Below are 25,686 nucleotides of genomic sequence, written 5' to 3' on the forward strand. Positions count from 1 at the left end.
GTAAGGGCCTTCTCTTACTGTGAGAGTCTGAGGCCCTGTGCTTAGGCTAAGGTCTTTGGCTAAGCAATAGAAGCAGCCATAAGCTGGGAAGCAACCGGGCATTGTGTGGAATCCTCACATTCCAAACTAGTCACATTGAAATAAGGTTCTATTGGGCTGTTAGGAATACAATCCTGTCCTGATAATGCCTATCGCCTCCAGAGAAAGGGAAGTGCCTAAAAGTTGTAAAAAGAAACTTAGTTTGATAGCAATCTGTCTGGCAAGAACTCACTTATCAATAGCTGAGATGTGAAATCCTCACTTCTGAATTGTTTTGTCATTATAGTTTCCACTTTGCTATTGTTTGTCTGTATAATCTCAAAAAGAAAAGGAGTACTTGTGGCACCTTAGAGACTAACAAATTTATTAGAGCATAAGCTTTCGTGAGCTACAGCTCACTTCATCGGATGCATTTGGTGGAAAAAAATTTGGGTTTTTTTTTTCACCAAATGCATCCGATGAAGTGAGCTGTAGCTCACGAAAGCTTATGCTCTAATAAATTTGTTAGTCTCTAAGGTGCCACAAGTACTCCTTTTCTTTTTGCGAATACAGACTAACACGGCTGCTACTCTGAAATCTGTATAATCTCTGTCTGGTTCTGTGATTATTCCTGTCTGCTGTATAATTAATTTTGCTGGGTGTAAACTAATTAAGGTGGTGGGATATAATTGGTTACATAATCATGTTACAATATGTTAGGATTGGTTAGTTAAATTTCAGGAAAATGATTGGTATAGCTAAGCAGAACTCAAGTTTTACTATATAGTCTGCAGTCAATCAGGAAGTGTGGGTGTGTGGGGGGAATGGGAAAAGGGAATGGGGGTGGGGAAATTGGAATCATGTTTTGCTAAAGGGGGAAATGGGAACAGGGAATGGGGGGGTGGGTAAATTGGAACCATGTTTGGCTAAGGGCAGGAATGGGAACAGGGATACAGGTGTAAGGCTCTGTGGTATCAGAGCTGGGAATGGGGACACTAAGGAAGGAAACTGGAATCATGCTTGCTGGAAGTTCACCCCAATAAACATCGAATTGTTTGCACCTTTGGACTTCGGGTATTGTTGCTCTCTGTTCATGCGAGAAGAACCAGGGAAGTAAGTGGGTGAAGGAATAAGCCCCCTAACAGTAGTAGTCATATCTGTCACAAGACTCGTTAACAGAAATGGTACTTTGGCTTTGTGTACTAACAATTCAAAGAATGAAAAGCTGTTTTTCCATTGATTTTATCTCCATAGTTCATAGTTGAGATTTTTTTAAAATATTTTCTGAATATTTTCATATTTTAGGGTATGCCTTACAATGAAAGGAATGGAATGAGCAACTTATATAAACTACAGGTATTTTTCTTTATTAAATGATTTAACAGTTTTTTCCTGATTACTGCCTTATGGAACAAATGAAAATTGTTTTCTTTCCCCAGGGAGGTGTAAGCGTTGCTACTTATCCTGGTCCACCAGGCCATCCTGTAAGTATTTAATAGATATCATCTGTAATATTTAGTGTAAAACATTTACAGAAAGCTTCGTATCTTGCATGCAACTTGTTTGTTAGAAGACTTTACAGAAGACTTTACATTTGAAAAGTAACAATAAACAACTCAGATAGGATGTGACTGATACACATTAATAGTAAAACACACATTTTGTAAGTGTGTGTAACAAACAGCCTAGCATACACTGAGAGAAAGACTAAAATTTTAATTTAAATATTGAGAATTACAACCCTAGGTTTTCTGAAAAGTACTTAAAAAATGCCAATACCTTGATTAAAATTAATGGGACTACTCCTTGAGTAAATGCAGTTTAATATGAATATAGGTTGCAGAACTGGGCGCAAAAATAATTTGATCTTGGACTATATATTGCAGTAATGTAATAATTCTTAAAACATATAGTTCACTTTTTATCTTTAGAGGCAGTGTTGTTCAGTAGTGCATTAAATTTGGTGCTGAAAATAAGGAACTCATTAATTCTAGTCTAGTGCTGTCACTGACTCGCTGCATAGCTTTGGACAAGTCTCTTAATTTCTCTGCCTCAGTTTCCCCATCTGTCTACCCTACCTCTCTGGATGACAAGGAGAATGTGGGAGTCATATGGAGTGAATGTATCCCTCCCCTCAATTTCCATGAGTCCCACAGGTGCTGCTATCATCCTGGGTGAGAGCTCTGAAAGAGATCTGTCAGGCAGTGGTAACCTTTGGGCTATTCTGCCCCTTTGTATTCCTGTGGGTCTAAGGTGGACTCTGTCTTCCCCATCCCTCTTACACATACACTTGGACTTCGGAGCCAAAGAGCCACATGTTAGTGCCTTTGTGATGTTATAGCCATAGGTAGACTCCACCCTTGGGCATAATCATTTTGGCAGCTGTGTAAACCCTTTGTGGCCACTAATGAGGTGCTGCTTTTCCCTTTGTGACATGATTTGCACTTTGTGGCACAGAATCAAGCCGGGCCACAGAGCTATGCCCTGCTCTGTACTGTGGAATAACACACACTAATTTAATTAAATAAGATTGCTACTAGTAGTGATTCTGAATACACTACATGACCGTTTTATTACACTTGTTATATATTGTGGTAACGTTAAAGACATCACATTCTTGTCTAATTGTGTTAAGTTATTTTCTAATACCTTTTAAATCATTCTTTGCAGGGTCCAAAAGGTGATCCTGGCACTGTGGTATGTATATTTTATTGGAATATGTCATTTCAGTCATACTGACAAGTGTGTCTTCATGAGTTGGGATGATGCTGAGAAGGAGTGGGAGGACTACTAGGGAACTGAGAACTTCATAGATCATCAGAAGAGCCCCCCCCAAAAAAAGATCAAAGTATGGTCCTAGCCATGTGAGTGGGACAGTCCAAGTAATCTGCTTGAGCAGGAAGTTACTCTATCAGTACATTTAAGAAAACTTGTTTTATAACCAAGGTTAGAGAAAGGTACAGTTCCAGGTCAATAGATTTCTTTTTACAGCTTTTAATATTATGTTCAGTGATACATTATATAAGCTATCTGTGGATTTTGTTCTCTGTTTAGTAATCTACAGAGGCATTTAAGTATGAAGAATTTGTATTATTTCAAGAGATTAAATCACTACTTGAAGCAGGCCCACTAGAAATAAAGATGGAAAATGTTTTAATTTTGAGCCCAAAGCAGTAACACACAAAATTGAAATTGGTCACAGGAGGTGATCACATTGTACCAGCATTTAGTAACTGGAAGACTGTTTTCTTAAGGAACAGTGTAATGAGGGATTAATGCTCAATAGTAATTAGAATATGATCAGGCTGTCTGCAGCTGCCAAGAAGTTGATAATAATTGGAGCTCCAGTACATCTCAATTGTATAGCCTCACATTCAAAACCTATCATAATAAAGCTGATTCACTGAATGCTTTGCTCTTTCTCCTCAAAGATTGCAATCTGCCCTTTTCACAAAACCTTTATATTTCATATATTTACATTTTTGGAACATTGAGCTTTGCAATGCCCAGGTTTTGGTAAATATTGTTTGTACTTTGACACCATGGAATATTTTTTCAGTTTTAATATGAAATTTTTAAAGAGCCCGTAGGAAGCAAGCAGCTCCCAACCAAGATACATACATTTGCAATAACTGCCAAAGATCTTGCAAATCTCAGATTGGACTATTCAGTCACATGAGACATTGAAAACCATCCACATCATAGGCTGCAAGTCCCACCGTCTCTCACAGACAAAAGGATGCCAATTTATTTAACATAATGCAGTGGGTGCCATTAAAAACTGGACATTTACCACTCACAGCAGTTAAATATAGCACAGTATAAAGAATGCACAAATACCATGGTCATGAGGGACAAAGCAGCACAAACCCACACTTACAGGACTGTGCCACTGCAGTTAAGGAGGCAAAACGACTGTTTCAGGATCAACATGACAGAATCATGGCCAGCAGAGCTAATTTGCAGTGAGCCAGCTACTCAACCCAGATTATCTAGCCCAGACACAAGATCCCAGCATCAACTGCTATGAAGGGCTATCAGCATCCTTCACTGAAAAGTTCAATAGAATGTGTATAGAGCCCAACAGGAAAGAACACTGTGTTATCCAGCCCACCACTCTGGCTGAGTGGGGCCCATCGCACATGCTAAAGATCAAGAAGCCCTGCAATATATTAGACCCACAACATGTGGAACAGATCCATAGCCATCCTAGCTAGTAAAAGCCAGTTATGGACAACTATGTCCTCTACTAATGGAAATGATTATGCCTTCTTCAAAGAAGCACACCTTCCAAACTCCTTGAAAAATGCAATAGTTCACCCAATTCTCAAGTAGTCAACATCTGACCCTGAAGATCTCTCCAGATATTGTCCTGTTTCCAATCTCCCATTCCTGGGCAAAATAACTGAGAAAGTAGTAACCACAAACCTCTAACAACATGTGACATCAGCCAACATCCTGGATGCCTCACAATCAGAGTTCAGACAAGGGCACAGAACAGAGATGGATCTAGTGGCACTAAAAGAAAACTTCCTCATGATCATTAACACAGATAAGATCTCCATTCTGCAGCGTTTGACATGATGGGCCACAAGGTACTACTAAAATGCCTACATGACACCCAGTGAGTAGATGGCCCAGCACTACAGTAGTTCCAAGCGTTCCTCTCCAGCAGATCTCAGAGTGTGGTGATAGGTAACTGCTCCTCCTCTCCAAAGACCTTTATCTGTGGGTTCCAGCAGGGTCCGTTCTATTTCCACTACTCTTCGGTATTTCTCAGTAGGAGAGATAGTGAGACACCATGGCTTAACTGCCAGCAGCATGCTTGTCACTCTCACCTACATATCTCATTGTCAGCTGAAACACCTACTGCCACTCCTAAACTTTCCGATTGCCTACATGAAATAGCTCTTGGATGATGAGCAGCTGGCTCAAGCTGAACCCAGGCAAGACCAAAGTGATGCTGATTACAAAGGGAAATGCTTTGAAAAGCTGGACAAGATGTTTTCTACACCTTCCATTGAAGCCATACAGCCCGCATTTATCACAGTGGTGTGAAGCCTGGGGATCCACTTTTACTCCTTATTAAATGTGGATGGTGAGGTATAGTCAGTTTCCAAAAATGCCATCTTGCACCTCCAGCTTGCTAGGAAATGTCCCTTCCTCCATATGAGGACCTGACCATGGTGATCCATGCATTTGTCACCACCAGGCTGGATTAACATAACTCACTGTATCTAAAGCTGAATGTGAAGATGATGCAACAACTGCCTACTTTCTCTGTGTCTCTGGTCACTTAGAACACATTATACCTGTGCACAAGTCCTTCCACTGGACAGACTCAAGTCAGCCTCTGATGACAGTTTAAGGTTTTGGTCCTCGTTTTCAAAACAATTAATGGATGAAGCCCCAGTTACATCAAAGACCAAATATATGAACCCATGTGATGTCTGCACTCCTCTAGTACAGTGCAGGTTAAAAGCGCAGGATGAAGTATGTGAAAGCCAGGAACAAAGCAGTCTCTGTTGAGGGGCTCTTGGTAAGGAACAATCTTCTAAAAAAGATTAGGCGAATCCAAAGTCTCACCATCTTTAGAAAAAGCCAGACCACCAGAGGTAATATGTGGAATTTGAACACCCCTTCTATTCCCAAACCACTCTCAACCCCCTAAATCCTCAGAAAACCTCTATTTCCCAAACAGAGTTCTGACCCCATTAAAGGGAGAAATTGCAGAGATGCCATGAAATCCACTTGGGATTTTGTTATTGATTTTACGTGTAAAGCACTCAAATACTATGGTGATGGGCAGTAGTATAAAACTCCAAGATAGCTAGATAAATAGCTTGCAATGGTAAATGTCCCCCTTTATTTATGTTATTTTATTTTGCACTTACTATTACTTGTCTCTTGTTCCGTAGTTGCTACATCACCTCACTCATTCTCTTGCTTTTCTTCCAAAGCTCGTAGACTTAATGCTGGAGTGCTCCTGCTCTACACATCCCGAGGGAGAATAGGCTTTACTTAAGGAACAGAGTTTTGCTCTGAAGCCCCTAGAGGCATCTTTTTTTGACAGTCAAAAGGCAATTTCTAGAGTAACCTTGCAACCCATGTTACTTGTCTAATTGACAACATACATTCAAACCTCTCCCTTTATTGACTGAAAGTGGTTTAGTGCTGACCTTGACCAAGTAGATACACAGAGGAGATGCTTTCTGATTAGGTTCTTAATCAAAACTGAAGCAATTAATCAGAAAATAAACACGTATCTGTTCTGGGAATAGTTCTAATTATCAGATCATAAAAACAACACAGCAAAAGCTGTTCACTCAAAGCAAATTGAATATTTAGCTGATTGTTAAATAATCTTAAATTGAATGCTTTGCTTTTATTTACTATATTACTATTTTTATGTCATTCAGAATGCAGAATTTTTAATCTAAACAACACTTTTAAAATAAACAGGGAGAACCAGGTCCAATGGGACTACCTGGACTAGAGGGATTTCCAGGAGAAAAGGTACAACTTCATTAAAGAAAAATATCCTCTCTCCTTTTCCATTGGTATTGCTGCTGCTTTTGTATATCTACAGTGTTTATTGGCAGGGAAATGCTTCCTTCATTTAAAAGGCTGTTCACTTGTTGATGGTGTCTATCTGCGGCAGAATGTTTCATGCAAGATTGAGTCTGCCTGTGTAGAAATATTGTATGCCTACCTGTCTTTTCATTTTCTGTTTAAATCTAGGTCTAAATAATACAATTCAATCAATGTAAAATCCCAGTTTTCCAGGAAAAACAATCTGTGTGTAGTCAGCCTTCCATCCATTACCAGTCATTCATTCTATTCCATTAGTATAAGAGCAGCCACTTTGATTTTATTCAACAAATTACTTCCTTGATTAATGCTGATTAAAAGTGCAAGGCACTCCTTAGCAGAAGACACAAACCCTTTGATATGTCCCTAGTTATGTTGACTGGTTTTTATTCCCCTTGACCAAACATCATCTTCCTCATCTAATCTAGTTATGCTGTCCCATTTTAAATGCATTTCTGAGGCAAAGATCCCAAATGATAGTGCTATAGGCTAATACTGTAACCCTGAAACTATCTGCATGCATGACTTATACAAAGAAGGCTAATTTAAATTATACTAAAAATCTAGGTAAGCAGATTGGACCAAATCCAGAGAGATTCTGACCGCCTGCAATTTCCAGTGGGCCCGGTCCTACTCCCAAGGTCTCTTGCCTTGTAGGATTTAACCTGCTATTCTTAATTATGTGGATTGTAACCATTTTTGTTTTGTACTTCTGATGTTATAATGAGTCTGTATGTAACCCCTTTTGGAGAATGTCTGATCCCCAAGCATGGTAGAATCCACTTGCTCCTTCTTCCGGCTTTGGGTCCCAGTTTAGGACCAACGAGCACTGGATTCTCTTGAATCCATGGACTGATGGCAGGTCTCAGCCCTTAACTTGCTAGTCACTGAAGCTAAACTACATTCTCAGTACACAGTGCGTCCAGCTATGGCCAGGTGAATAAGTTAATATGCAACCCTTGTGACTTCTAGGACATTACAAATTAAAAGCAACTGTAGACTAACCAAGTTTAAAAAAGGAATAAACACATTATTAAGAGAAAAGCTATGATTAATTTAGAAGGGGCAAAGACAGGAATTAGGTCAAGGGAAAAGGCAAGGGAACTGATAAATGAACGAACAGATTAAACCTCACAACAACAATCAGACCCTTTCTGAAATAAAAATATTCTTCTAATAAGCAAATACAGTCAAAATCCCACATAGACTATACAAATAGATAGGTGTGATTCCAGAGTCTGCCTGCAGGTCCCAGGTGGTTGGTGTGAATCTTGTTGCTGTGTTGGAGCTCTATAGGCTGACAGAACAGAGGTAAGTTGTGCAGTGAAATAATCATATAAAGATTGCAGGCCTAACCACCGCTTTGATTCCAGATGAGCTTTCAGTTGGCTGCGCACACACAAACCAGGGCTTTCCTTACCTTTGGCATCCTTTTCGGTCTATCTAGGTGATGTTTCCCAAATATTCCTTGTTAAAGATGCAAGGCAGATCCCACATTGAGTGGAGCAGATCCCAGGTAGCCCCAACCCTGGCTTTCCCTTTGTAACTATGCTGGTTCTGGCGGGACCCAACTGAGAGTGCAAATTAAGGACAAATTGCTTAAAGCAGGCAGTTACAGCCCAAGGCTGGGGTTTTTCCACCTGTAAGGCAAACCAAACCAGCCAAACAGAGAAGATTTTGGTCTCACCCCACTGGCTAACCACAAGTCACACAAGCAATTCCCTTAGACACTCCAGTTTCCCAGCATCTCCACCAATGCCACTCGTTATGGGGATAAATAAAAACCAATACCCCAGTAAAAGAAAAAAGGTTCTCTCAATCCCAAAGGATCAAGCCCCAGACCCAAGTCAATATACAAATCAGATCTTACCCACAAATCACGCTGTTGCCAATCCTTTAGTATCTAAAATCTAAAAGTTTATTCATAAAAGGAAAGAAATATAGATGAGAGCTAGAATTGGTTAAATTGAATCAATTACATACAGTAATGGCAAAGTTCTTGGTTCAGGCTTGCAGCAGTGATGGAATAAACTGCAGGTTCAAATCAAGTCTCTGGAGTGCATCCACAGCTGGGATGGGTCATTCAGTTCTTCGTTCAAAGCTTCAGTGTAGCAAAGTCCCTCAAGAAGTAAGGAGCAGGATTGAAGACCAGATGGAGGAGCTGCAGCAGCTTGTTTATATTCTCTTGCCATGTGGTCTCTGCTTTCTTTGTTCCAAAGACAAGCTGTCCAGCACATGGCATGGAAAAACCTCAGAGTTCTGTCCATAGGCATATCCCTGCATGCCTTGCTGAGTCACCAGGCATGCTTGTCTTCTCTCAATGGGTCAGTTGTATAGCTGATGGTCCTTAATGGGCAATCAAGCAGGCTAGGCAGAGCTGACACCAACTTGTCTGGGGTGTCACCCAGAAGCATAGCATAAGTTTGAAATACAGACAGTATAGAGGCAATATTCATAACTTCAACTACAAAAATGATACACACATATAGACAGCATAATCATAATCAGCAAACCATAACCTTGTCTTAGACACCTCATTTGACCCCCTTTATATGAGATTTGGTGCCACTACAGGACCTTGGTTGCAACAAAGATCTATATGGTCCCAGTTCAAGTCAATAACGTCACAGCCTTGTTTTCCAGAGCAAGAGGGGCCTAATGGGTGAGGCTGGCAAACAATCTTCTCCCTATGAAGTCTTCTGTCCCTCTTGGATTTTGCTGAAGACTGGTTATTGGTTGGGTGGAAGAAGTGGCTTTGTTTCACAGACACCTAGGGGAGATGGCACATCCTTTGGGAAACTGGGTATTTCCCATTGGCCAGGCCCTTGTGGCTGACAGGAAAATTGAAGTTATTTTGCATGCTCTACGGAGAGCAACCCAGGAGGTCTGTCTCATACTCTTGCTAGCAGCCAGTACCCAGCTGCTAACTCCCATCCCTTGAGCACAGTGCCTATCCATGAGCAGGACATGGCTGGGCAGTCACCACCATTTGGAAGTGGTTGTAGCCTGCAGGTGGCTACCCGGGCATTTCTGTCAGGCCTCTAGCCTGGTGACTCCTCTGTCCCAATCCCTGGTATTGGTAGTGGTCTCATGCACGTGCTAAGACAAGCTGTTTCACTTGCTGCGGTCTCAGTCTCTGTACTACTCTCCATCTGTGAGAGCTCCTGGGAGCTGCATTTCTGAAGCCCCCAAAATGGCAAAAGGCTACATGTATTTTATGTGTTGTCTGCACCAAATGAAATGCCCAAAGACTTTGAGATATACCATCTAGTTAATGTCAATCTCTACTGTAGTATGTTATACTTGCATCTTTGATCTGATGGTCTGAAAACTCATTAAAGACAATTAATGTGTTCTCACAGTACCTTGTAATGTAGTTGTGTTACTTATTACCGTCATCAACCCTATTTAAATATGTTGAAACTGAGGCATCCTGAATCAAAGAAAAAATCTATAGTAAAGGCAGAAGTAGAACTCAGAACTCCTAATGCTCTTAGACTCCCTTCCCATGTAATAGCAGGACCCTGCATATAGCTATAATGTTGGTATTAGTGCCAACTAGTTTAACAGGTTTCAGAGTAGCAGCCGTGTTAGTCTGTATTCGCAAAAAGAAAAGCAGTACTTGTGGCACCTTAGAGACTAACAAATTTATTAGCGCATAAGCTTTCGTGAGCTACAGCATCCGATGAAGTGAGCTGTAGCTCACGAAAGCTTATGCTCTAATAAACTAGTTTAAGGTGACATGGAAGGAAAAGATGCTCGTAGAATACTGAATTATATTTTGTTAATTCTGGTCACTGCCATGAGTATAAATGAGGATTATTTGGAGATCTGTATGTTGGTCAGATACTTGACTCTGGTCCATTTTAAAGCATTTTTAACATTAACTTTCACCTGAATATCCCTTTGATTGAACATAAGGGCAAATACACAAATGATGACATTGCAGACAGGGAACTAAAATACAAGGGGTTATATGACTTACTCAGTGCCAAAAATGAGTCAATGGCAGAACTAAATATAAGAATTCAAACAATCCTGCCTCTCCTATTCTTATATCTTCATTAACTAATACTGTTTGAAGATTCTCTGTCCTCATTTGCTGGAAATATTACAATGCAGTGGTATCTTTTCCTTAGGGAGATCAGGGACCTGCCGGTTCACCAGGAGCACCAGGGTTACCAGTGAGTATGTTCATGAAAGAAACAGCTTATTTCTTGGGAAAAGTTGAAAAAAAATGTCCAAGCATAAAAGATGCTCATCCACACTACTAACTACTATTTGTGGAGTACCAATAGTTCGCTAGAAATTTTATAGACATGTATGAAGACAAGATCCTTGAGCTACAGAGTTTCCAATCTTAATAACATCAAAGCCTTTTTAATAAAATGATAGGAGAGAATGAGATAAATATCTGATCAGGTCTGAATTCAAGGTTGCTTATATATACTGTGTCAAAAAAGTATATGAGATTGTTCTGAATCTCCTCAGTTTATTAAAAGGCAAATGAAGAAGCCATTTTATTTATTCTTGGAGATAAAAAAGCCTCTGAACATATTTCTAATATGTTGACATTAGGAAATGTCTCTGAAAGGCATTTAAGCTCACAGGGACCAGCCAGAAATTTTGTTGTAGATGTAAAGATAAATACAACTATAAAGATAAATTTTAATTGTTCGTTTCTTTTCCTACATGAAATAAATGCAACTTTTCTTTAGATTGCAATTTCAGTTCACTTAAAAAAAATATCCTCAGTTTTTCAGCAGGCAGTATGATAACAGCAGTCAGTTTATGCAAATAAACTCATTACTATTAAATTTGGGAAGCTCCTAACCAGTTCAGGAACTGCTTTTTAATTATGAATGTGTATCATGAATTTAAAAAGGTAGTGGATATCTGTACATTCAGTTTCCATTAGCCACTGTTCCAATAAGAGAAGAACACCAAGATTAAGCAGTTCAATTTAGTCCAGGTCCTCTAAAATAAGTAAAAAGCAGGGCTTTGGAGCTGTGCTCTGGCTCCGCTTCAGCTCCATGCAAAAAACTGCAGCTCCACTGCTCCGGAGCTGCAGTTGCTCTGGCCGCCCTGGGGACTGCTGCTCAGGCAGTCCCCAGGGCCAGCCGCACTAGCCGCTGCTCGGGCAGTCTCCGTGGCCAGCCGTACTGGCCACTGCTTAGGCGATCCCCAGGGCCAGCTGCCCCACGCCACCTGAGCAGTAGTCATATGGCTGGCCCTGGGGCTTCTCCAGCTGCAGCCAGTGCTGCTGGCTGCAGGGCCACCCGAGTGGCTGGCTGCAGAGCCTCTCCAGCAGCAGCTGGTGTGGCTGTCCCCAGGGCCACCTGAGCAGCTGGCTCCTGAGCCAGCTGCTTGGGCGACCCTGGGGTCAGCCACACTGGCCACTGCAGAAGTCACGGAAATCATAGAAAGTCACGGAATCCATGACTTCTGCTACCTCCAGGACAGACATAAAGCCCTCGTATAACTGTTCATTCTCTGTGGATTTCTCAATGGTTATGTCCCAAGTCATGTTTCAATGTAAAGTATTGTTCTCAATTCTGGCTGGATACGAAATATTTAATGAGTTTGTTTCATCTCTGATGTAAAGCATCCCATTACTTGTGATTCTGTGAGGGCCTGTAAAATAAAGTATTTGCATTAACATTTTATACTAAACAATTTTCATTCATAAATTGAAAGGTCTATAACAGAATCATTATAGTTTATTAGTCTGGGAAGAACATTGGGAGTTTTTCCAGATATCTTACTTTAGGGGAGATTGGTCCAGTGTGACTGGAATTCATTCCCTAGAATCTGGGAATGCCACTTCCTTTCCACTTGGGGATATTAAATATCTCTTTGTATTTTAAGCTGTTTTCTGAATAAGAGTTTTAGAGAGGCTCATACTAAGAAGCTGAAAAAAAACTCCAGAGCCCCCACTTGCATAGAGCTAATCCTTCATTCCTTATGCAGCCAAAGCTTCTGCAGCAGTCAGTGGGTCAGATCCTCAAATGAAGTAAATCATAGCTCTGTTGGTTTTGTTTCAAAAAGTACAGGTAGAATAAAAGAGTTATGTCCATTATTGACTTGTATTTATCAAATATCAGAAGGGAAAACATTTGTGGGTTTTGTGTTTGTTTGCTTCTTGTGAGTAAACAAGCTGTTCATGTCATTTTTTAAAATTTCTGAACGACCTACTTCAACATGCCCCTTCATTATATGGTAAGTAGTGGGGGACAAAGGAAGAACATGTGTGGTATTAACTGTTTCAGCTAAGGCAGGGTATCAGAACTCTTTGCTGTAGATACAGAGTTAGTACAGGTCTAATCATGAATCATGTGTTAGGAACTGATGAATGACAGGATGGAATTGAATGTTAGATGAGTTGGAGGGTATGATAAATTAGGCTCCTTACCTTAAGCAGATGATGTGCTACAGCAGATGGACACTTTTGAATTAATGATGATACTCTTCACTGCCTTGGAAAATTGGTGTAGTCAACTTGGACTTACAATAAATGCCAAGAGGAAGAAGTGGTTTCATTTTGGAAAATGGACAATAGATAAAGTGTTGAAATGCAGCAGGGAGTTGTAGAACAAGTAGAATCTTATGTGTACCTAAGAAGCTCGATCAGGGCCAACAGTTGCACCAAGGATGAGTTTAAAAGGAGACTTAGCCAAAAGTGCTGCACAGAAATTGGTAAAATCATGGACTAAAAAACCATTACATTTGGTACCAAAATGAAAATTTATCAGACTAGTGTACTGACAGTATTAATCTATGGTCTGGAAGCAGCTGCCGTAAATGAAACAGACATCAGAATGCTGGCGGCAGTAAAGATGAGAGTTCTTTGAAAGGTAGCAGGTGTAAAGTGGAATGATTTAAAGACATTGTCAGGAGAGTAGGATGTGAAATCAGGGTATGAGATTAGCCCCACATTGAAAAGATTATGAAGGTGAGGACACTGCAGAAGGAAAACAAATGATAAGATGCCAAAGAAAAATAATCCAAACACAACCAGTGTCAGTGAGATCTGAAAGCCGACCACCAACTAGATAGTGTGATGTGTGCAGGGACATAAGCAGGCTGGGCTTAAGGGAGCAACAAGTCATGGTCAGGAAGGAATGAAGATGCTGTACTGCTCCCGTGTCTGCATGGATTCTCTGGGATGAAAATAAGACGACTTGGAGAGTGATTTTCATTTGGCTAAACTAAGCACTATTTGTTGTTGGACAAGGAATTGGATAAATATGAAACAAAAATAAACAACTGTGTTTTAAAGCATTTCTTACAAAATACTTCTGAAAGGTCTCTGAAAGCATTTAGTGAACTGTTAATTACGTGAATATTTTGACCAAATTAGCATAATATTTTCTGTTTCATTTAAAGGAAATGGATATTTTAGGTCTGTTAATTTAGATTTTAAATGTTTCTCTTTGGTCTCCCTCCCCAGGGAAAGACTGGATCTCCAGGACCACCAGGAATGCCAGGGGAACCAGTGAGTGCATGTTTGAACTCTGGCTTATTATGTTACCATTCCTGCATACTAAATATAAAATGGAAGATTTTATGTATGTGTGTGTTTTTTTCTCATTTAAGGGTGAAAGAGGCCCTGTAGGAGACATCGGCTTTCCTGGGCCAGAAGGGCAATCTGGAATACCAGTAAGTAGTTAACCATATAGCTAGTGTCTCCGATAAGTATAGGCTAGTGGTGGCTAGTCCCTCCTGCTGCCTGCACTGCTGTGACTACACTCTACTTTTAGTACACTGGCTCAAATATTGTCTCCTTGAGCTTGGAATCACACCCCCAGCTCCAAGCATAGACATACCTTTCATCTGCTCCAATCAGCCTTGTAAGAGATTACAAAATAAATAGATTTGACCCTGATAATATATGGAGAGGTAACCTCAAATGAACATCTGGTGCTGTAGAACCAGGCATTGGTCATGCAGGTCCAAGTTCATGCTGGATGAGGGTTGGGATTGTCATGGGTAGTTATGTTATTGAATATGCCCTGAGGGCCCTTTGAATCCTGTTGACAGAAAGGATCCTCTATGGGGGAGAGGGGTTGTTGTTTGTTTGTTTGTTTGTTTGTTTGTTTGTTTGTTTGTTTGTTTGTTTGTTTGAGTGGGGATGTTAATCCAAGAATTCATATAGAAAATGGGGCTTCACCTAAATGAAGAGGTCAAATTTTCAAAAAGTGTCTTTATCCAGTGTTTGCCATTGTACTGAATAGAAACTGGTGTGTGTTGAGCACCTTTGAAAATCTGACCCTACAACCTCAATTCATTTAATTAGTAAAAATAATAATAGTTATTTCTATTCTGGCAGTACCCAAGGGTCTCAGGCAGGACCAGGAACCCATCCTGCTAGCTTCATCCTCTGGACACCATAAAGATGGGTCACTATGCACAATATTTAACTGTCTTGGAGCAGCAACTTGTCTTTCTGTTTTTCTGTAAAGTACAATGCACACAAGTGACTCTTACTAAATAATAAATAAATAGTAATAGTTGTAACATTATATGGAGTTAAAGGTGGTTAGGAGTAACAATAAAGTCAGTATTGCCAAGCCCAAGCATTAAAAAAATCATGAGCCAGCCCCCACAAAAATATTGAGATGGGCATAAAAAACATGAATTTAAATATATATACATGCCTTGTGGTTTTTGAGTCTTGGGATTCACTTGGGTCTTATTATTCTCTTATAATTGCTTGACTCTAGAAAAGCACCAGATATCACAAGACTCACAATAAAATTGCAAGAGTTGACAACAGTGTACAGTAGTTTTATGTAACATATTAATCTAATAATACAGTTGTCACCAGTGGCTAATGCTGCATTTGTGCTCACGAGCACAAGAGCAGACAGAGTCAGAGTGAGAGGTGCAGGTTCATTGAACATCTCTTTAAACCCTACAAATTCAGTCATAAAGTAACAAACCTCTAATAGCAATATTTAAATTTCAGTCTAACAGGGAGGAGTAATTGTAAAAATATTGTGTGTGTGTTTTGTTAGGGTTATATTTTCTTTCTTTAACGTAGAAACAGATTTTATTCCTCTTGGCATTGCTGTCAATGGACAGCTGGGAACTTTTGGCCCTTTAGCTTTTTTCTAGCTAGAGGTTGGCCTCGTCCGTTATCTGGGTCAAATGCCACTGCCGAGCATACGCAAATGCTTAGCTTAAGCTAAGTCTTACAGGATGCAGGCCTGTAGGCCTCTTGCATTAGCGCTCTTGCCTATGTTACATATAGTGCATAGATCTTGCCGCAGACTGGGATAGGGTAGGGTCAACAATAATTTCCCCAACACCCATAAAACCTACTCTGACTTGCAGAACTCGAATCTAACATGTTGTGGCAGTGCAGTTTAAGCTCAAACTTTCTTGTCTGTCACATCTTCCAGCTCTTTACACTTGACTTCAGCCATCACCAAAACACAAACATCTGACTCAGCTATTTATCTTTACAAATATTTATTAGTGCCATCACAGATCTAAAGGTTTTCCTTGCCTGTTTCTTATTTTTAACGTATTTATTTACCTGCAGTTATAGTAAATTGTTAAAACATAGTTTTCTCTTTATAGGGAATAAATGGAAAAGATGGATTGCCAGGATCTCAGGTAGGAAAACATAATTTGGAATGGTTTCAGAGTAGCAGCCGTGTTAGTCTGTATTCGCAAAAAGAAAAGGAGTACTTGTGGCACCTTAGAGACTAACAAATTTATTTGAGCATAAGCTTTCGTGAGCTACAGCTCACGAAAGCTTATGCATCCGATGAAGTGAGCTGTAGCTCACGAAAGCTTATGCTCAAATAAATTTGTTAGTCTCTAAGGTGCCACAAATACCTCCTTTTATAATTTGGAATGTTAATATATTTCATATTTCACAGGTAATGTAACTGTTAGTCCTAGATAATTACTTTCAGCTGTGTTAATAAATTAATGTATAATCAAGTCGTTAAGCAAGGTATTTTACATTTTCAAAAAAAATTATTTTCAGGGTCAAATGGGAAGAGCAGGTGACAGAGGTCCCAAAGGAGAACGTGTAAGTCTTGGTGTAATAATCCTTTCTAGTATATACCATTATTTGACTTAGCACTTTGGAGAACATCCAGATGTCTGTCTAGTATACTTTAAATCTTTGAGACAAAAGCAACAAATATTTTTTGTGAGAACTCTATTAAGTGTCGGCTTTTAGGTCTTGAGAAGTTCAGGGCCAGGGGCCCCCCTGAATTGAGGAACTAGAATTTTAGAGGAAAAAATAAGCATTTGTGAAGAAAAAAGGTTTGTAACATTTTTTCCTAGCAAAGATGGCCTTCACAATATAAATCAATCACTAGGGTGGAAAGGAACAAGCAGCGAAGCTCTACTACAGCAATAGGCAATTGAGCGAGCAATAAAGATTCCCCCTTCACTCCCCAGGAACCCAGAACATACATATGTTTTATATAAAATGATTCAGTTAAGTTTGAGTCAGGCAGTCAAGAAATCATCTCACTTAGGCAGCCCCGTGCATAGCAGTGTGATTATGGTGCCCAGGAATCAGTTATATTTTGGGGAGGTGACAAAAAATTATTTTGCAGGCTCACTCAAAAATGCTAGTTCTAATTCTGTCTCCATCAGCGGTTCTCCACTGGTGATGTATCTGTTCCTCAGAAATAAAGCCCCACAATTCCAATGTAACATCATCAACAACACATTTTAGTTGGAGAATCAGAAAATCCTGTCCCTAGGGTAAGAACGGCGAACTGCGGCCACTGAGAACTGCAGGGGACTGTCCCTGCGGCCGGTCAATGTCAGCGAAATGTCTTGCAGCCCGCAATCAGGTTACCCTGATGGACCAGAGGTTGCCCACCACTGCCCTAGGGTAACTTGTGAGGAGGAACTAAAGATTATAGTGTGGAGAAAGAATGAAGTTTGTATCATTGTTAAAATAATTTCCACCTGTGTGGATTAACATTTTGCAATTTTCTATTCCCGCCTTTAAAAATAAAGGACCCAAATGGAACTTATGAGCCACCTTCTTATTAAACATTCTACTATCTATAGTGTTATATTACTATACCTTGACCTTTAAGGTGTTCTTTAATTTTATTGATTCTCCATGCAATTAGTATCCTTTGAGATAAAGATAAAGGAAAAGGCCACCCATACAAAGGTTGGACACTAAAACATACATTGGGTGCTCTTACAACTTTTCTGACTCTTTGAAAGTGTCAACCAGATCTAGCAGTACTTAAATATAATTGGCGGGATTCTGAGCAGCGTGGCTGCATTGGGGCAGAGGAGCCCACAAGAAGCAGCTTCAACTTCTCCATTCTGCACAGTAGACATTCCTGTGCTTCCTGCACTCTTCTACTAAGGAGTAACAGGGGTAGGAGGGAGGGGGTCATGGCCCTTGCTCTTCTCTGCACCAGAGTTGGACTCTGACACTAGGGGGAGAAATCAGTTCCATCCTAGCAGATGAAGTAGATTGTATACCTTTGCCTGCAAAAAAGCCCCAGGAGCAATTATGCCTGCCTCTGCTGCTCTTCTTGGAGCACAACTTATCTCCGTGTGCACTGCGTGGAAGAGCCATACTTAAAACATTCATTCACTTTTTAGAGATAATGATGGTTCCAGTGGTACTTGCCATTTTAATTATAAAGAACCTCTCACAATCTTGTAAAACAGAAGGACCATGAATGCACCCACTGTGCTACTGTGTTTACACAATGAGGAGGAAATTAGCCCCCCTTCTTGGAATTGCTTTTTCAGATTCTGCAGTTGTTCCGCAAACACTATTCCCATTGATGTCAACTGGAGATTGTATGGGGAACAATTGCAGAATGTACAATAGACGTCTGCATTGCAGATAAGAGATCTGCAGTGCCAACTGGAAAGGATAAATTTAGTTGGAGTTAGGTATTAAAGCCCTGCTCCTGTTAGAGAGATTGCAATGATTACAGAAAATAGCACAAGTCAGTCCATTCTTGAAACTGCCTCCCTTGATTTCTCTCATTCCTAGCCCCAATATACCTTCTTCAGGTTGAGAGCAGCTGTAATGATTATAAAATAAGAGAAGCATCAATCCTTGAAGGGCAGAATGAAAAGGAGAAAATGCTTATAGTGTTGAGGATTTCATATCGGAGGATTTGTAGAGTCCAGTTTGAGAAGGAATGGGACCAAGGTGGTGCATGTAGGCTGAGATAACCGTACATTCACCTTAGGTGATTAAACACTGCAATGATAGGTACTTTATAAATGGTATACAATTTGAGATGGCACTGGATGCCATTTATAAATCCTAATGACTAAGTCACTTCATCTGGCTCTGACATCTGATTTGCCTCATGCACCCAGACTGGAGCCATGTTGGCATCCTGTGAAATAAGAACCAGTTTTAAAAAAAAATGCTATTTCAGAACTTCAGTAATTTTTGGATGTTATTTTATTGGTAGAACTTCAGAATCACATTTTTTATTAAGTTAGAATATGCCCAGTATAGTATTTTTAAATTGCTATGGTATTATTAAAATACTGAAGACTCCCAGAAGTGCTTCTATCAGATCACCTGTGCCCTGCAACAGAACCTTTGTCAAAGAGAAATCAGCATTTCTAAATTTTTTGGTGAAACCCTTATCCATGCTTAAACTACTAAATTCTAAACCAGTAAAATGGTAATTATATATGTATTTGTGTCACTGAAACTGTTAAATCAGGCTTCTTGTAAATCTACTTTATTTCGGGGTGCTATTTTGTTCATAGTCTAGTTTGAATTCATAATGATGGCAAAGCAGAATTGGGTCTGTTGAAGTTTCTTCCAGGCTCAACTTCAATCTAAAAAAGAAAAATCATACTGATGGTTTTTCTTCCAGCTTTCAATATACTCACTTCAGAACAGGATTTTCTCATCAGTCTCATTTTAGAATGCTTCTCCAGCATTCAGTTTGGAAAAACTAGTACATTGGGCCTGATCCTTCAGTCCTTATTCAAGCAGAACTCCCACTAGAATCAGGAAGGAGCCCATTTTATGAAAACTGTAGGAGATCTGTATCTGGGGATGACATCAGGATCCTTCCCCTACTATAGATTTTTCAAGATGCTCCAGTCATTTCCTGTATGCTTTAGGAAGTCTGCAGGAAAGAAGCCCTCTCCTATAAATCTTAAATGCTTAGTACTTGAGAAAGCACTTTTAGTCTCCACTCTCTGCAGAGCTCCTAAACTGCATCAGCGCTGGGCTTCTTCAGCCACACCCTTCAAAGCAGGCAGGATCCTTTTCCTAGTCCTTCCCCCCCACCCCCTTACAAGTTCCACAATGACTGAGACAAGGATTCCGCTGGAACCTTCATTGCATTTATTATTTATTAGTAGCATCTGGGCAACTAGTCATGGACCAGGACCCCACAGTTTTCTGTGCTGTTAAATACTTGCACACCTTGGTGGTGAATTAGCTGAATGAACTATGCATGTGCAGCAAGGCCTTCTTCAGATGTATTATATTTTTTCACCCAAAAATATGATACACATGCTCAGTAGACTTTTGCATGAGAACCTAAATGGCTGCAAATTAATGTGCTTCAGTAATACTGACAGAGTAGCTCTCTAAAAAACATCATGTTAATGTATTCTCTGAATACATAGCTATAAGAGAATGTTATTGTGCCACTCTGATGTCTTAAATTTGCACTGCTGTTAGCAGTTTGGGACAGGTTACATTGATAGATTGGTGACAGGTTTCAGAGTGGTAGATGTGTTAGTCTGTATCAGCAAAAACAATGAGGAGTCCTTGTGGCACCTTAGAGACTAACATATTTATTTGGGCATAAGCTTCCGTGGGCTAGAACCCACTTCATCTGATGCATGGAGTAGAAAATACAGGAGCAGGTATAAATACATGAAAAGATGGGTGTTGCCTTACCAAGTGTGAGGTCAGTCTAACGAGACAATTCAATTAACAGTAGGATACCAAGGGAGGAAAAATAACTTTTGTAGTGGTAATGAGAGTGGCCCATTTCAAACAGTTGACAAGAAGGTGTGAGTAACAATAGGGGGAAATTAGGTTTAGGTTTTGTAATGACCCAACTACTCCCAGTCTTTATTCAGGCCTAATGTGATGGTGTTCAGTTTGCAAATTAATTCCAGTTCTGCAGTTTCATGTTGGAGTCTGTTTTTGAAGGTTTTTTGTTGAAGAATTGCCACTTTTAGGTCTGTTATTGAGTGACCAGGGACATTGTCGTGTTCTCCTACTGGTTTTTGAATGTTACAATTCCTGATGTCAGATTTGTGTCCATTTATTCTTTTGCATAGAGAACACTACAGAAGTTATTCCCCCCCCCCCCTTGGTATCCTACTGTTAATTGAATTGTCTCATTAGACTGCCTCACACGTGGTAAGGCAACTTCCATCTTTTCATGTATTTATACCTGCTCCTATATTTTCCACTCCATGCATCTTATGAAGTGGGTTCTAGCCCACGAAAGCTTATGCCCAGATAAATTTGTTAGTCTCTAAGGTGCCACAAGGACTCCTCATTGTTTTTATTGATATATTGGGTGGTGAGGTTACAGGGTTTGGAGATTCTTCTTCGAGTGCTTGCTCACGTCGATTCCATTCTAGGTGTGCGTGCACTCACGTGTGCGGCTGTCGGAGATTTTTGCCTTAGTGGTACCCGTAGGGTCAGCTGTGGCACTCTCTAGAGTGCTGCGCTTATGCTGCAGTATATCAGGCACCACCAGCCCATGCCTTCTCAGTTCCTTCTTACTGCCCATGATGGTCAGTCAGAGCACCTCTCTTGCTTGACAAGAGCTAGAAGTTTTCTTCTTTTGGACTTCGTGTCTTCGGGCCTCTTGTACATAGTTGATAGTGTTAAGTAATTGTTAAGTGTTAGATAGTTAGATAGTTAGCAGGGACCTTGCCCCAGGCGGGGCATGCTGAGGGCTCCTGGGTTTAAGCCCTGCTCAGACTGCAGCAGGACTATGCCTGAGTGACCCCCATAACAGCTGCCTTAAGTGTTTGGGGGAGTCACACATCAAGGAGCATTGCTGGATCTGCAAGAACTTTCAGCCCCACACCCAAAAGAAGGGGGATATTCACCTCAGGGCTCTCCAGATGGAGTTTGCCCTCTGTCCGGCTTCCGAGCCTTTCACGCAGGCCGCACCGAGTGCCCCGTCTTCATGCGCAGCGCATCACCGGCACCTGGCTCTTCCCAGCACTGTTCGCCGTTGCCAGTGTCGAAGAAAAGGCTAAAAAGCTGTCTCTGGCACTGAGCAAGAAGGGCCAGGGGTCATCCAACAAAGGGCCCAGTTCTGCTTGCCAGCCTTCTCCAGAGCCACGCAAGCGTGCCTCCACAACTGGGGCTCTTAGCCCCCTTAAAGGTCCACCACTGACTCCTAAGAGCGGTATGGGACCTGCAACCCTTCCTGCACCATCGTCATCCCAAGCCCAGGAACCGAGAGAGTACAGGTCTCCACCTCGGTGCTTCAGGAACAGGCTAAGGCTCACCGAGAAGGCAAGCCTGCCATGAAGACCCCTGAAGGGGCAGGGGAGCAGCATCAGTCACCAGACAAGAAATGTCGATCTCCACTGCATAGAGAATCCAGAGACAAGTACCAATCTCATCATCGGTCACCCTGACTCTCCTCCCAGTCTCCTCGGCACTACTGTCTGGCACAGAGTTGATGCCCCCCATACTATGACCAACATCGTTCACCCTCTCACTGATCTACCTCTAGACGTCTGTCCTAATTGTCGGCATCATGGGAATGCTGCCCATCTTATTGCCGGTTTCCATGGCACCGGTCCCCCCAATGCTGATCTCCCCAACACCAGGACCACACTCCCCGATACAGTCACTGGTCAATTAAGCCTAGCCAGTGATCACCAGTAGCTCTGACCAGTAAACAGACTCAGGTATTGACGGCTCCTCCCTGGTAACTAGAAGGTGGTTCCTCTGGCACAGAGGCTCAGTTCAGCCCATCGCCTGTTCTCAACAACAGGATTGGGCACCAGAGCCTGCTCCATCGTCCACAGCACTGCAGTTGCAGCAAGGCCAGTGGCCAACACAGTTTCTGTATTTGGGAGCATGGGGCATTCCAGTGATGATGATGCCCCCTTTGCATCGCTCGTCAGTGGCCGCATCAGAGCAGCGGTCGGCGGCCCCACCAGCACTGGGCCCAGTACCGGAAGCCCATTCTGAGGTTGGGGTAGAGCATCCTAAACTGTACCCAACTCTAAACCTCCCTCTCCAGTGATGGCCAAGCCCTCAGCGCCTCCACCAGAGGCCAAGTCTTCCTCATCTTTCCTGGATGAGGCGGCCGCAGGACCCTCCAGGGTTTGCCCCCCAGAAGACTTTAGAGAACATCAAGCCTTTCTGTGGTGGGTGGCCAAGAACTTGGGGCTTAAGGTGCAGGAGATGACTGAGCAGGAGGACATCCTTTTCAATGTCCTCTCGGCCTCCACGCCTGCTTGGGATGCCCTGCCCATACACGACAGGATCCTCAAGATTTCCAAGTCATTGTGGCAGAGTCCATTCTCAGTCCTGCTCACCTCAAAATGGGCCAAGAAAAAATATTTTGTGCCAACCAAAGGTTTTGAGTACCTTTATACCCACCCACCCCTGGGCTCGCTGGTTATGTCTGCAGCCAACGAAAAGTACAAGCAGGTTGCCACTGACTCTTCTCTCAAAAATAAAGAAGCCAAAAACCTCTATTTATTTGGCAGAAAAAAAATTATTCAAAAGCTAGCCTACAATATTCTGGGTGGTGAACCATCAAGTCCTGCTGGGCCAATACAATTTTGATCTTTGCAACAGTCTTAAAAAGTTCCAGGATTCCCTTCCTGAGGGTCAGGTTCAGGAGTTTGGCACCCTGGTTAAGGAAGGTACCACGGCAGCCAAATGTTCCCTGCAGATGGCATGGGACTCAGCAGCGAGGGTGGTCACATTGGCTGTAGTCATGCGACTCAGCTTCTGGCTCCAGATGGCGGGCCTCTCCCCGGAGATGCAGGCCTCAATTCAGGACCTCCTCTTTGATGGAGTTGGGCTGTTCTCCGATCAGATGGACGCCAAGCTACACGGGTTGAAGGAGACTACGGCTACCCTTTGCTCGTTGAGCATGCATACCCCACAGTCTGCCAGAAAACCATTCTGGCCTCCGCTGCCATTGAGTCCATGGCAAGCCCATCAGGGATCTGTAAGAAGGGACGCTGAGTTTAGCCTTTTTCCTCCCACTCGCCAGCCAAGCCCAGACCCGCTAAGTACCTGAGGGGCCAAAAGTGATTGTTTTGAGGGTGTGTTCGGTAGTGACACCCCAGTCATCCAGACAGATTCTGCCCATCCTTTCCTCAACTGCCTTTCTCCCTACCGCTCAACCTGGTCACAGGTTACGTCAGACCGCTGGGTCCTGGACATAGCAGCTCGAGGCTATATCCTGCAGTTTTTGGAAACCTCTCCTTCCCTCCCCTTGCTTCCACATCCCTCTTCAGGGACCCCTCTCACGAACAACTCCTGGTTCAGTAAGCCAACAAGCTCCTGGAGTTGGAGGCTGTGGAGGTGGTTCCTCAGGAAATAGAAGGAAGAGGATTCTACTCCCGATACTTCCTAATTCCAAAGGCCAAGCGGGGCCTCAGACCCACCCTGGACCTACATGGCCTCAACAAGTCTCTCAGGAAGTTGAAGTTCCGCATGGTCTCCCTGGCCTCCATTATTCCCTCTCTGATCCGGGGGACTGGTATGCTGCTCTCGATTTAAAGGATGCTTACTTCTATGTCTCCATATTCCAAGGACACAGACATCTAATGCTTTTCATAGTGGCCGGGCGTCACTTCTAGTTCACAGTGCTACCCTTTGGCCTGTCCTCGGCCCCCAGGGTGCTCATGAAATGCTTGACGCCAGGAGCAGCTTACTTCAGATGTTCGTGGGTCCAGATCTTTCCATCCCTTGATGAATGGCTCATCAAGGGCAGGTCTCCGGAGCAGGTACAAAGAAACCTCGTTCCGGTGCATTCCACCTGCAGCAACCTGGGCCTGTTAATAAACATAGAAAAGTCCATGTTAACGCCAGTCCCACACATAGAGTTTATTGGAGCAGTTCTCGACACCACATGAGCCAGGGTGATCCTTCTGGAAGCACGCTTTCAGGCCATGTTAGATCTCATTGCCCACGTAAAGAGGCACCCGATCACCACGGCCCACACATACCTGCAGCTGATGGACCACATGGCAGCATGTACGTATGTGGTCAGTTGTGCCCGGCTTCATCTGCAGCCCCTGCAGACATGGCTGGCAATGGTTTACGTTCCCAGAAGACACCCCCTGGACCAAGTGGTCACGGTACCGAACCACATCCTCTTGTCCATGGACTAGTGGCTGGACCCCAAGTCAGTGCTGCAGGGAGTTCCCTTTGTGTCCCATCACCATAGCTCACTGTGGTCTTGGACGCATCGGTTCTGGGCTTTAGGGCCCACCTGGGTAAGCTCAACACCCAGGGCCGCGGGCTGCAGCACAATATAGCCCTTCTTATCAACGTCAGGGAGCTCAAGGTGGTGTGCCTGGCCTGTCAGGCATTCTTGCCCCACCTGAGAGACAAGGTGGTGCAGGTTCTCACAGACAATTTTGGGTGTGGCATACCTTCCATCTGAACCAGAAGCACAGATTTTAAAAGGGATTTTTTTTTTCCTTTGAGCTGCTGGAAAACAAGTTTTCAGCTGAAAGCAGTTAGAGGGTTTTTTTTCTCTGCTTGGGGCCAGAGCAGAGACAAAAGGGGATTGTCTTTTGTGAGCTGGAGTTTTCTTTATCTAAAGGCAGGGTAGTTAACCTCCTGCAGGGAAATTCACAAGTCTTCACAGATATGAAGAAATTTTTTTGTTTTATTTTTTTTTTTCTAAGAGCAACTGGAGGGGTTTTCTGCCTATTTGCCCGGAGACAAAGGTGTTAGGTTTTTTTTTTTTTTAAGGATTTCTCTGTAGGCTGACAATCACTATCAGAGAACATAGGTATCTGGACAGCACAGCAAAATTTTACAAGCCAAGTTTTTTTTTTTTCTTTCTAACTCTCAGGTGTAAAGATAGTTTAAAAACAGAGAGGTTAGGATTACAGACT

General features: G+C 42.1%; 1 protein-coding gene across 1 annotated transcript in view; it reads left to right on the forward strand.

The window, feature by feature from the left end:
* The window catches only part of COL19A1 (collagen type XIX alpha 1 chain), a 345,729-nt gene that overhangs the window by 286,359 nt on the left and 33,684 nt on the right, over positions 1-25,686 (forward strand). The window contains exons 35-43 of the mRNA XM_043510441.1: positions 1,324-1,374; positions 1,458-1,502; positions 2,689-2,715; positions 6,481-6,534; positions 10,749-10,793; positions 14,060-14,104; positions 14,206-14,268; positions 16,195-16,230; positions 16,610-16,654. Of these exons, the coding sequence (XP_043366376.1) occupies positions 1,324-1,374; positions 1,458-1,502; positions 2,689-2,715; positions 6,481-6,534; positions 10,749-10,793; positions 14,060-14,104; positions 14,206-14,268; positions 16,195-16,230; positions 16,610-16,654 (411 nt within the window). The remainder of the gene's footprint in view (positions 1-1,323; positions 1,375-1,457; positions 1,503-2,688; positions 2,716-6,480; positions 6,535-10,748; positions 10,794-14,059; positions 14,105-14,205; positions 14,269-16,194; positions 16,231-16,609; positions 16,655-25,686) is intronic.

This window comes from Dermochelys coriacea, chromosome 3, assembly GCF_009764565.3.
Source record: "Dermochelys coriacea isolate rDerCor1 chromosome 3, rDerCor1.pri.v4, whole genome shotgun sequence".
Lineage (NCBI taxonomy): Eukaryota > Metazoa > Chordata > Testudines > Dermochelyidae > Dermochelys > Dermochelys coriacea.